This window comes from Pipistrellus hanaki (assembly GCF_964339955.1).
Source record: "Pipistrellus hanaki genome assembly, chromosome: 4".
In the NCBI taxonomy this organism is placed as follows: Eukaryota; Metazoa; Chordata; class Mammalia; order Chiroptera; family Vespertilionidae; genus Pipistrellus; species Pipistrellus hanaki.
The window spans coordinates 8,377,210-8,390,778 of record NC_140506.1 but is presented as its reverse complement, the minus strand read 5'-3'; the positions used below and the strand labels follow the sequence as shown (position 1 = coordinate 8,390,778).

Here is a 13,569-nt window from a genome sequence, read left to right as displayed (position 1 = left end):
TCATAAAGGAGAAAGTCCTCACACAGCCTTCCCACCGAAGTACCATTTGGGCAAAGAGTTAACAGCACCCCTCCCCTTTTGCATACGATCCCTGCCCTTCCTTTGTCTTTCTATCTCCGTTCCCCTGCCAACGACATAAGCCAAAAAGGCCGTTAGCTAACGTTGCGATGGTGAAAAGGGACCCCCCCCCCCCCCCCGAGGGACCAGGCTGCAACTGAAATGGAAGGGACAGTCCCTGGACTAGCACACGTGATGGTGAGGCCATCGTTCGGGGCTCTCTCCTGAGATGCTGCTTCTGGGAACTGGACATCCGCCCTGCGGAGGTCCCGAGAGCTGTGCCTATGGCCGCGTTATAGGAGAGGCCCACAGCGGTCAGCACGCATCCAAGCAGGGCGGCTCCTCGTGTGTCCCATGTGGGCCTCGTTCCTCGGATCCAAGCTCTCCCTGGGACCACAGGGAGCAGCCCCGGGCAGGCTGTGGACTGCGGCAGGACCCTCTGTGAAGACTGGCACCCAGGGGGCCGCCCATGCTGCCCTACTGGCCGCTGGGTCCTGCCCCATAGCTGCAGGTGACCTCACACCAGGGGCAGTGGCTGTGGGCTTGCTGGGCTGCACGCTCAGCCAGATCTAAGAGCCCCAAGAGGAGGCTGCCCACGAGTCTATGGACCCCTGCTTCCCAAATGCTATGGGGGGGAGGGGAGAGGGTGTCCCCTTCGTCCACGGCGCTCACAGCGAAGGGAATGACAGTGGCTGCGCCGCTGGAGGTGGAAACAGCCCAGCCCAACCCCGTGCCTGTGGGAGCCCCAGCCACCACAACCACAGCCCCTGACGCCACGCCAGACCATCTGCACACACAGACTTCATAAACCTCCTGGAAAGCACTCCATAAACCCATGCAAACCCGAGCCGGGGGGTGAGGGGGGAGAAAGGGAGGGACAAACCTGAGATCGCGTTAGTCACGGACATCAGCGGCGAGTGGAGGGCGGGGGTCACTCCCCACACAGTGTGGTAGCCCACGATGCCGGCCAAGCCGAACGTGGTCACCATCTGGGAAAAGGCTAAGTTGGGAGCTGAGAGGCCCAGGCCCAGAATCCCGGTGAGACCTGCAGGAGGAGAGGAAGGAGGATGAGCTGACAGCTACGCATCGTGGCGAGATGGAAAGCACATGTACACCCACGTACAAGCAAACACGTGGAATAGCCAGCGCTTTTAAAGTCCACACCCTTGCCGGTCATGAGCAGATTTTTTTTTTTTTTTTTTGAGACATATCATGGTTGGGAAGGGAGAGAGAGGAGGAAGAGAGGTATTGTGAACAGCGTCCTGGCCACCTGCCCCCAAAATAAAATAAACTGTAAAATCTATTCAAAGTGATGAGTCACCTGAGCAGCAACGTGCACATTCTCCTTCGTGGGGCCTGTTCCCTGCCCTGTTTTAAGTGTCCCCGACAATGTCACGTGTGTTTAGACAAGTGTTTTTCTTCCCCAGTGACAGGCCTATGAATCTCCCCAAGCATCTCCCACTCGGGCAAGACGCCAGCTTTGTGTGACAGGGCCCCTGCGAGGCCAGTCCGGTGTCAGCTCGGATGTGGCTGAGGGAGGGGGTTTGAAACGAGTGGGAAGGGTTTCAGTGCCTGCGGCACCTCCCAGGCATGTGGCTTCCACCCACCCGGGCCCCAGTTTTGCAATTGCTCCCGAATCTGCGCCTGGACCGCGGGCCGGCCCGGCAGCGCCAGCCTCAGCACCAAGTCAGCAAACAGGATCGTACAAAGGCAAGGGAACGCGGCCAATTAAATTAAGAATGTCACAATACACACAGCCGGCTCTGGACATACATCTTCAATTATCACCTCTCCTAACAGCAAACATGTGGACGGCTGCTGGGAACAGAAGGAAGGGTGACCCCGTAGTCAGGAAACGCGGGATGAGAGCAGGCGGCCGGGGAGCTGAAGAGGGTCCTGGATGCAAGCTATTTCTTTATAAGTGAGCGGTACAGGCAGAACATGTAGGAACTGACATTAATTTTACCTTAACTCGTTCAGTAAGACTGTAGTTTTCATTTTTATGTTCACACACACACACACACACACACACAGAAGAGTTCCAGTGCAGAGAGAGTTAGACAGGATATTGTCTGATGCTCCAGCTAATCTGTAGAGAAGCTGCATGGGGCTGTGGTGAAGAATACCTTTCCTCCAGCCAGAGTGCCTGCATCAAATCCCGACTCGGCTGCTTGCTAGCTGTGTGATCTCAGACAAGTTACTTAACATCTCTGTGCTACAGTATCCTCATCTGTAAAATTATTAGACCTTGCTCTAACCGGTTTGGCTCAGTGGGCAGAGCGTCGGCCTGCAGACTCAAGGATCCCAGGTTTGATGCCGGTCAAGGGCATGTACCTTGGTTGCAGGCACATACCCAATAGGGAGTGTGCAGGAGGCAGCTGATTGATGTTTCTCTCTCATCGATGTTTCTAAATCTCTATCCCTCTCCCTTCCTCTCTGTAAAAAAATCAACAAAATATATATATTTTTTTAATTTATTAGACCTTTGTCCTCATGTGGGAAGATACAGAAATCACATCTGCAGCTTTTCTTATCAACTATTTAATAAACTAATGTGTTTTCTACAATACACGTAATAATGTCAAATGTCCAATTTCTATAGTCTGTGTAACAGAGGAAAAAGAAGAGAAAGGCAGAAGGCAAAGAAAAGGGGAGGGGGATAAAATCAAATTCCTTGAAGTATGCTATTCAAATAGATTCCTAACACGTATGCGATAAAAATTACTTGTTTTCATTACAAAGAAGGAAGTTCAAGGTAGAGAAAAACACATACGGGGCTATCCTTTTATTCACTGGAATATGTCCTTGTCATACCTATTAAAATGCAATAAACTTTAACTTAACATACATAAGAAAAACCTAGAAAAATGAATCGTTAAATTTCCTCATGAATCTCAAACAGAAATGGCAACTAGCAATCCTACTGATACATACACGTACTCTCCGTGTACATGACAATAATTCGGCTTCATTTTTTTTTTTTTATTAACAAACAAGTGAAATAAGGACACTGCCCATTTACTCACAACGTTCACACCTAGAGGTTCTTTCAGTCATTTCGCTGAGATTTGCTCTTTTATTCAAGGAGAGTTACATACTGGGCTTTCAAACATCTGGACTCACATGGGAATCGGGGGAATGCTGAGGCTACAAGAATTCTTTGCCTGGTGCTGGTCCTTAATCCTTCAGAGTTTGCTTTTGTTTTGGGTTTGTTTTGGCTCTAAGCAGATCTAAACATTTTTTAATTTATTCTATGAGAGAGAAAAACCAATAAAATATCAAATATCTATATGTCAGACTCAACAAGTCATAGCCAGAATGAATATTTATCCTTATGTTGTAATAACTCTTTAGTGCTTTCCCAAAAAAACAATGAATTTAAGCCAAAACCGGTTTGGCTCAGTGGATAGAGCATCGTCCTGCGGACTGAAAGGTCCCAGGTTCGATTCCAGTCGGAGGCATGTACTTTGGTTGTAGACACATCCCCAGTGGGGGGTGTGCAGGCGGCAGCTTTCTCTCTCATCGATGTTTCTAGCTCTCTGTCCCTCTCCTTCCTCTCTGTAAAAAAATCAATAAAATATATTTTTTTTAATGAATTTAAAAGCAAAGGCTGGATATTAAATTGTAAAGAAAAGAGATAAGCATTTAAACATTGAATTTTTTCGTAGGAGGTGGATAATTTAGCATGTTGGCCAGATGTTCTAAGGCTATGCCTGTAGTGCCCACTCTTCCGCGGAAACATCTGGTTCCCCAGTGTTCCCCGGTCTGACCCAGCTGTGCAGACCATCAGAACTGATGTTTTATAAACCTTAAATAAACAACCATGAATACACACTTCACGGCCACACCATCTGACATACATCGCTCCTCAATATAGTTGACCTAGATAAAAGTATGAACAATCATACTGGTATTTAAAAATATTCATGCCAGCTGAAACCGGTTTGGCTCAGTGGTAGAGCGTCAGTCTGCGGACTGAAAGGTCCCAGGTTCGATTCCGGTCAGGGGCATGTACATTGGTTGTGGGCACATCCCCAGTAGGGGGTGTGCAAGAGGCAGCTGGTCAATGTTTCTCTCTCATCAACGTTTCTAGCTCTCTATCTCTCTCCCTTCCTCTCTGTAAAAAATCAATAAAATATATTTTTAAAAAAATAAAAATAAAAATATTCATGCCAGCATTTAGCATGGTGCCTGTCAGCTCCTGAGGTAGCAAATCTACACCATCTCCAGCTCCTCCGGGTGGGACAGATCGCATGTTCATGGAAACCTGCTTCTACAGGCCCCATGCCTAACGGAATCCAAAGGTGGGCAGAAGCATTTCACTCACTACTCCTGACAGGACTATCCAAATGCAGATCCTCCAGACCCCCTCCTGGCGAGCGGGCCTCACCTGCGGTGTATGCCGAAGCCGTGGTCATGGTTTTCTTGAAGGGCGTGACGGTGGCTGCCTTCTCAGCCTCCAGCTCAGCCACTGTCTTCGGCTTCTCAGGGGCGCCCTGAGGAATGTTCTTCGGAGTGGGAGCTGGGAAAATCACCTCGCCATCCTAACAGAAATGAGCAAAAACACATTTCTTAAGTCAACCCAGTGTTTTAAAAATCTGTCGGAAGGAGAAAAACTGTTCTTTTAAAAATAATTTTTAAATAAATGTGTATAGCCCTGCCTGGTGTGCTCAATGCTCCAAGCGTCAGCCTGCACACCGAATGGTTGCGGGTTTGATTTCCGGTCAAAGGCACATATCTGGGTTGCAGGTTCAATCAGGCCCTGTCTAGGTGTATGCAGGAGGCAACCAATTGATGTCTCTCTCTCTCTCACACACCTCACCCCCTTCTACTCTCTCTATAAACATCAATTTAAAAATTTACTTGGGTGAGGATTAACAAAAAATAAATAAGTAAAAATAAGTAAATTCATATAATTTATAAATTGTCATCTATAAGATATCTAAAACCCTAAGCGACCATTATGACCAGTCGACTTCAACCAGTTGCTATGACACACGCTGACCACCAGGGAGCAGATGCTCAGTGCAGGAGCTGCCCCTGGTGGTCAGTGCGCTCCATAGCCAACCTCCCGTGACGGGATAGACCAACTTCCCATGATCCTTCCCCACCCTCCCACTCCAACCCCACTGGGCTGGCCGGCCCTATCAGCCCTGATCAGGACTGGGCAAGATGGCCCCACTGGCCCCAATGGCCGGCCAGGCTGAGGGACTCCGCCTGTGCATGAATTTGTGCAACAGGCCTCTAGTTTTATATAAATATAGAATGCATGTTTATATAAATATGTTTGTGTTACACATATATGTATAGATATATACCTTGTATGTGCATAGAACACATATAAAGAATATAGATCAAATCCTTAAAAGCAGCTAGGTTTGAGAAACATTTCATTTTCACTTTATTCAATTCTGATTTTTTGTTTTGCTTGTTTTTGTTTTTAAAAAGCTGTGCATATTTTCAGTGTTTCATGTGTGTACAGGCAGTCCTTGGGTTACATCAGACTCGGCATATGTCCTTTCATGGTTACATCGCCATCTCCCATTTATTTATTTTAAAAAAAGTTCCGTCCATATGTGCTTTATGTTTTTAGTTATTTATTTACCACAAGTAAAGGTCAGGAATTGTTCTCTTTCTTTTAATTTTTTTTTTTTTTTTTTTTACTGTTTCACTTCATTACTGCTGTGTATGTGCTCCATGTAAGTAACGGAGGTGCTTATGTAGGTGGGTTCTGACTTACAGAAAAAAAATCACTTTATGTTGCACCGTAGGAATGGATCTCTGACATAACCCGAGGACCGACTATATTTAAGTCTTTGCAACATTTAAGTCATTCTGCATGTTTAAACAACTTTATTGGCAAAAAAAAAAAAAAAGGAACACATCACTACTTTATTAGAACAGACCTCAATTCTTCCATGAGCAGTCACCCTACACCAAGTTTGCAATGGAAACTCAGGGAAGCACAGATCTCTGTACCCACCTTCATCACGACGGTTCCTCTGATGACGTGGCCCATCGTGCCAAAGTCAAAGTCATCCTTCACTTCGAAGTGGAAGTTGTCCTTGTCCGGGCTGATGGCCTTCAGGAGCTTGGTGATGTTGTTGGAGTACAGGGTGCTGGCCTGCGTGGCCATGCGGCTGGGCAGGTCTGTGTAACCTATGTGTGTCACCCCCTGCAGGAACCAAAACACGGTCAGAGAGGCCTGTGCGTGTGCTCCCCCTCTCTCCCAGACAAGCCACAGTCACAGGCAAGGCCACCTTTCACAATCTGCGTCTTTATAAATGCATACACAGACTCACAAACAAATACACATTCCAAAAGCAGCTCTAAGCGTGCCCATTTTTTATTTTTAAAAATGTTCAGGCTTCAGTGTTTCTAAATAGACAACAAAAATAAATGCTCACACCCATCGGCAGAGATGTGGGAACTGGTTCGTAGGAGAGGGAGCTGTGAGTGATACCTTATGGACATACAGTTCTCCCGGCTTCGTGGTCTCAAAGTTTCCACCAGCCTCTGCAGCCAAATCCACAACCACTGAACCTTCCTTCATGGACTCGATCATTTCTCTGCTAAACAGAACCGGCGCTTTTTTACCTAGTAAAACCAAGGGAAACAGTACAAATTACCTCATAATCTTTTAAAAACTATATCCTGAGTATTACAGTCGTCTCTGGGAGCTCGGGAACTCAGCAACTGAAATTTAAATTCTTTCAAGAGACCCCTTGCCGAAACCGGTTTGGCTCAGTGGATAGAGTGTCGGTCTGCAGATTGAAAGGTCCCAGGTTCGATTCCGGTCAAGGGCATGTACCTTGGTTGCCGGCACATCCCCAGTGCGGGGGTGTGCAGGAGGCAGTGGATCGATGTTTCTCTCTCATTAATGTTTCTAACTTTCTATCCCTCTCCCTTCCTCTCTGTGAAAAATCAATAAAATATTTTTTTTTAAAAAGGAGACCCCTAAAGTCCATACCACAGGCGAGAGCGGTCATTCTCTAAGGAAGCATAGGACGGGAGATGGAGCTAACGGCTCAGCATGGAAATCCCAGCACTGCTCTTCCCAAAGCGTTACCTCCAGCACCACTCATGAGGGAGAAACATGTTGCTTGGTTTGATTTAAAAAAATAGAAATAAAATTTTTGAAAAGCATAATAATAAGCTATTAAGGAAACAATGTGCACCCAAACTGGACGATTCATGAAAATCACAAATGTCAGGGGAATATTCAATAGTAATGTATGAATTACAAAACAGAAGCTTCCTAATCATGTTAGCAAACATCGCCAGGTATTCCTGCATAATATATTCATCTATCCTGATTTAGCACGAGATTACTCTGAGGAGAGTCAAGAGAGTGGCATGGCCCTTTGCGGTTTGGCTCAGTGGATAGAGCATCAGCCTGTGGACTGAAGGGTCCCAGGTTCGATTCCGGTCAAGGGCATGTACTTTGCTTGGTTGCGAGCACATCCCCAGTAGGTGTGGAGGAGGCAGTTGATAGATGTTTCTCTCCCATCAATGTTTCTAACTCTCTATTCTTCTCCCTTCCTCTCTATAAAAAAAAAAATCAATAAAATATATTTTTTTTAAAGAAAGTGCCATGGATGCATGGTCTGATGAGGCAGCCCCTCCGGCTCAGTGGAAAACGACTATGGAGGCTCAGAGGACTATGTCCAAAAACACAGAGACCCTGACCCCAGCTAAAGTCAAGCAGAATGCTTTTTTTTTTTTTAATGGGAAACAAACAAACAAAAGAAATCAAATGACCTTTATTATACAAATACATTTATACTGAAATGTTGCCTAAGAACAGGTGGTTAAACCCCAAAAGACTCATAAATTTATCTGGTGGGCAAATGGTAACTCAAGCAAAGTCCTTTCTCTGTGAGCTCCACCCTTGGAACCACAGGAAAATGTTCTCTGCGTAATTAATTACTTGTCAAGGAACCACAGGAAAAGCCAGGCCAGCAAAAACTTGGGTTTCACAAATCAAAGGTCTGGAGATATTCCTCAGTGTGCTGATGCCAACGAAACATATTGGTCAGCAGCGTATTTTAGGAGATTGGAGAACTTCCTAAAGAGCTGTTTAAAGAAGAAACCTAAACACAAGCTTTTACCTAATAATTAAAAAACATACTTATTTTTTAAAAATGTTAAGGATTATGTTAATAATTTACCTCTCCTAGCTGCAAATTTCCATGTAGCTAAAAGTCAACATTTTACCACAACTCTATAAGCTATGGAAATTCTCACAAAACAATCTACTGCACTTAAATGGTAACATAAGAAAATGTATAATATTCTTACATAAATTATAACATTGTGTGCCTTCCACTATATGTTAGATGTACATTAGCTACCAAAATCCCTAAAAAATTAATCAATGAGTATTTATCACATATTCTGATTTTACCAGTTAATACAAAATGATTTAAAGGTTATCTTTAAAAACAGAAATAATACTGTTTATTTCTTAGCCATTCAACTTAGCTCAGAACAAGATTAATTCATAAAAGAGCCTCATTGGCTCAGCCGGTGTGGCTCAGTAGTTGAGTGTCAACCTATGAACCAGGAGATCATGGTTTAATTCTCAGTCAGGGCAATCGAACCCATGCCTGGGTTGTGGGCAGGATCCCCAGTAGGGGGTGTGCAGGAGGTAGCCAACCCATGATTCTCTCTCATCATTGATGTTTCTGTCTCTCTCTCCCATCCCTTCCTCTCTGAAATCAATAAAAGTATTTCTTTTTTAGAAAGAGCCCCAATGAAAGGGTTATCTTCATAAAATTCAGGTAAAACACAGGTCAGCCATGTTTCTCCCCAGGGAGACCCATGGCAGATTGCCTCCAATGGGCACTGGTTCTGTACCCTCACGAGTTCATACAGAGCCTGACAACCTCAGAGACCACCTTCGACATTCCACAGAGTCCTTGAGAACACGTGACTTCCAATTGCAAAGGTCACTGGGCATTTTAGTCCCGAGTACTGTTTGCAAGACCAGGTGTCACCAAAGGAAGGGAAGGGAATTACGCTAATATTCTTCAGGTCAGACCCTACAGAGGGTGTTTCCTACATCTACTCCTCAAATAACTCTGCCAGGTAGAAATGTTCACGCACTTTCAGAGATGAGGAATCTGAGAGACACGTCTGCCATTAAGCAGTGGTACCGGGAATCTCCGTCTACTCATCTGCCTCTGGGCCAGGATCTGACCCCCAACGAACACACGAAATGCAACCAGACAAAATGGCAAAGTGGGGAGGAGGAAAGAGGCTCTTAGCTGCTCAACAAGTTCACATTTGTGGCCCCAGAAAATTCATGGTTTTGTTTTTAACTATTTTTTTTAATTTAAGTAGAGTTGGGTTTTGTTATATAGTAGCCCTGGAAGGCTAATAAAGAGTTCTCGTCTTCCCGAGCACACAGCGAGGCGACCATCCTCAGCTTCCCTCACAGTGAGATGCGGCCCCATGGCTGACTCTTAGCAAAAGAAATGTGAGCAGTAGAGCGTCAGCCTGTGGACTGAAGGGTCCCAGGTTCGATTCCGGCCAAGAGCACATGACTGGGTTGCAGGCTTGATCCCCAGTGTGGGGCATGCAGGAGGCAGCCAATCAATGATTCTCTCTCTCATCATTGATGTTTCTATCTCTCCCTTCCTCTCTAAAATCAATAAAATATGTTTAAAAAAAAAAAAAAAAAAAAAAGAAAGAAAGAAAGAGAGAGAGAGAGAGAGAGAGGGAGAGAGAAATGTGAGCAGGACTGGTGTGTGCCACGGCTAGGCATCCCACACACTGTCCTCCTCGTCCCTTTCCTTGGCTGGCTGGAACAGAGGCAGCGCCCAGATGACCTCCACAGCTTCCTGATGGGGATGGCCACATTGTCACGCCTGACTGCCCCAGGGGGCCACATGAAGGAATGTGTCCACCATCCATCACCGTTAACTCAGCAAGAAGTGCGTTTGTAGGATGTCTGAGCCATTACACACGTTGGGGCGAAGTTGGGATGCAGCTAGACCCCGCTAATAGTAGGCACAAGAGAGGATGGGGAACGTGGGATGCAGGAGACACGGAAATGCACAGGGTGGGGAGTCCTTGTTGTTAGCCCTAGCCGGTGCTGCTTCACCTAAGGCAGCCTCCGCCTCCCCATCCTTCCCACCCTTTTCCACTCGGTGAATCCCAGCAGGGAGCACAGTGCTTCCCGATGTTGCAACATACTTTTGGACAAAGAACAGGCCAAACCAGAATTCCGTAGCACACATTTTCCTAACAGAACACTTGTTAAATTTAGCCCAGTCGCTCACTAAATGTGCTCAGACAACACTCTAAGAAGACAAGACTGATAAATGGAAACAGAAAACTCCCCATTTTGGCGCCCTCCTCTCGATGACAAGTCGCCCTGTGGGTGTTGAAATCTACCCAGAGGTGCGGAGACGGCCGATTACCAGCCCTTGGTAAGGATGTTGCAACATTTAAGCATTTCTCTCTGCCTTCAAAACCAATGAAACTTTGTAAAAGTAATGTTATAAAATTCTATACAACCATTCTACACAATTATATTTAAGGAAGAGGAAGATGGTAACTGAATCTGATTACTCAGTGAAAAAAAAAAAAAAAAATTAGGCCCAGTGGTGTAGCTCAGTTGGTTAAAGTATCATCGGGATACACCAAGGTTGCATGTTCAATTCCCAGTCAGGGCACATTAAATAGGTGGAACAACAAATCGATGTCTCTCTCTCTCTCTCTCTCTCTCTCTCTCTCTCTCTTTCTCCCTCTCTCCCTCCCTTCCTCTCTCTCTAAAATCATTTTTTAAGTTAAATAATTCAACTAAGTTGGAAATCACTGCTCTATATAGTTTTGTTCTGGAAGAGCATAATGCTTACAGAAGAAGGAACAGTCATCTGAAAACAAACCTTTACTTTAGAGCAGGGGTGGGGCATGTCCGGCCCGAGGACCATATACAGCCCTGGAAAGCATTTGGTCTGGCCCTGCCAAGGCATTAAGGGTGAATTAATTAGTTTGACCAAGTGGAGCAAGCTAATTGTCAAGTTGATAATTCTGTATGGCCCACAAATGTTGCTATAAATCTCCAAATGGCTGTAGGCAGAAAGAAGGGTTTCCCCTGCTTTAGGGGGAAACTTTGCTCATTCATCAAAACAAAATTATCTTCGTGGAATTTCAAAAGTGGAGAGTGCATCACTGTATTCATTCTCTTGTCTGAAAGAACACGTGTGAAAATCAGTGTGGAAAGTTATGCTTTTGTGCTATATTTCTACTCCATGTAAAAGACACGGCCGCATCACTAGAGAGCCCGTGCTGGTTGTCAGGAGAGCTCTCTCAGGCTGGGTCACATGTGGAAGGCCCTGGCATATCAGAGGAAACCACCCCTTCCCACCTTTCAGCCATGTGAAATCACCACAGGGTCCTTTAAGGGGTCTATTCACTGACCCCAGCTGGTATAGAGAGAAAAAACAAAAGCACTATTACCCCTGTGGGTGATATAGATTGTGGCTAAAAAGAGGTCCAAGTATAGATGCTCTAAAGCCGTGGTCGGCAAACTGCAGCTCGTGAGCCACATGCAGCTCTTTGGCCCCTTGAGTGCGGCTCTTCCACAAAAACACCACGGCCTGGGCGAGTCTATTTTGAAGAAGTGGCATTAGAAGTTTAAGTTTAAAAAATCTGGCTCTCAAAAGAAATTTCAATCATTGTACTGTTGATACTGGGCTCTGTTGACTAATGAGTTTGCCAACCACTGATCTAAAGTATTACAACTTACAATCAAGCAGTGAATATCTTCCTTCTTAGCTGATCGGACACTTTGCACCTTCTAAACAAACCTGCTACTATTTCCTATTCTTACCTCCTGACAGGTCTAACTAGCCACCTCGTACTAAAAACTGGGCAAGTTTTGATACTTAGGAAAGTTAGGTTTGCAGTCTTTTTTTACTAAAGCATAATTGGCACACAACATTATATTACAATAGTTTCAGGTGTACAATACAGTGATTCAACATTTATATATCTTACGACGCGATCACCACACTAAGTCTAGTAACCATCTGTCACCATGCAAAGCTATCACACTGTTACAGACTATATTCCCCTTCACCTTTCTCATCCATCCCCGCCCCCACCCCATGGTTTGTTCTTTGTTTCTATGAGCCTGTTTTTTTTTTGTTTTGTTTTGTTTTGTTTTTGTTTGCTCAGATTTTTTTTAATTCCAAGTATATGTGAAATCATGTGGTATTTGTCTCTCTGACTTATTTCACTGAGCATCATACCCTCTAGATCCACCCAGGTTGTTGCAAACTTCTTTCATTTTCATTGCTTAGAAATATTCCTGAGTGTGTATGTGTGTCTTCTTGATCCATTCATCTATCTACGAACACCGAGATTGCTTCCCTGTCCTGGCTAGGATAAATAATGCTGCAATGAACATCTAGAGGTGAAGGTAACTTTTCTGTATTAGTGTTTTCATTTTCTTTAATAAATGTTTATGAAAATGAACAACCAGAAAGAGAAATTAAGAAAATAATCCCATTTATAACTGCATCAAAAAAGAATAAAATACCTAGGTATGAATTTAACCAACTAGGTGAAATACCTATACTCTGAAAACCATAGACATTACAGAAAGAAATTGAAAAGGACATAAATGAAGGTAAAAAAATATACCATGCTCATGGGTTGGAAGAATCAAAATCATCAAAATGTTCATACTACACAAAGCAGTCTACAAATTCGATTCAGTCCCTATCAAATATCAATGGCATTCTTCTCAGAACTAGAACAAATAATCCTAAAATTTATATGGAAGTACAAAAGATCCCAAATAGTCCAAAAAATCTTGGGAGTGGGGGACTTAGAGATATCACACTCCCTGATTTCCAACTATCGATATATTACAAAGCTATAGTAATCAAAACATTTTGTGTATTAGCACAAAAACAGATGCACAGATCAATGGTACAGAATAGAGATCCCAACTAATCTATAACAAAGGAGGCAAAAATATACAATGGAGAAATAACAATCTCTTCAACAAGTGGTGCTGGGAAAAGTGGATACATGAAAAACCATGAAACTAAACCACTACCCCACATCATACACGAAAATAATCTCACAACAGGCAAAAGACTTGAGTGTAAAACCTGCAAATATAAAACTCCTAGAAGAAAACACAGGCAGTAAACTATTTGTCAGCCGTCTTAGTAATATCTTTCGGGTGTGCCCCTCAGGCAGGGGAAACAAAAGCCAAATAAACAAACGGGACTTCTTCAAATCAAAAAGCTGTGCTCAGTAAAGGAAACCATCAACAATCCAAAACAGGACCTACTGATGGGAGAAGATATTTGCAAATGACACAGCCAACAAGGGATTAACACCCAAATTACATCCGGAATGCGTACAATTCAGTGACAAAAAAATAAACAATCCTATCAAAAATGGGCCAAGGAGCCCTGGCCAGGTTTCTCTGTTGGTTGGAGTGTCCTCCCATACTCCGAAAGGTTGCAGGTTTGATTCCCAGTC

General features: G+C 44.3%; 1 protein-coding gene across 3 annotated transcripts in view; it reads right to left on the bottom strand.

The window, feature by feature from the left end:
- The window catches only part of NNT (nicotinamide nucleotide transhydrogenase), a 77,049-nt gene that overhangs the window by 35,847 nt on the left and 27,633 nt on the right, over positions 1 to 13,569 (bottom strand). For all 3 annotated transcript variants that reach the window (XM_084881669.1, XM_084881670.1, XM_084881668.1), the window contains exons 8-11: positions 6,521 to 6,654; positions 6,041 to 6,232; positions 4,448 to 4,601; positions 941 to 1,102 (exon numbers count right to left, since the gene is read on the bottom strand). In XM_084881669.1, coding sequence (XP_084737795.1) covers positions 941 to 1,102; positions 4,448 to 4,601; positions 6,041 to 6,232; positions 6,521 to 6,654 — 642 coding nt within the window. The remainder of the gene's footprint in view (positions 1 to 940; positions 1,103 to 4,447; positions 4,602 to 6,040; positions 6,233 to 6,520; positions 6,655 to 13,569) is intronic.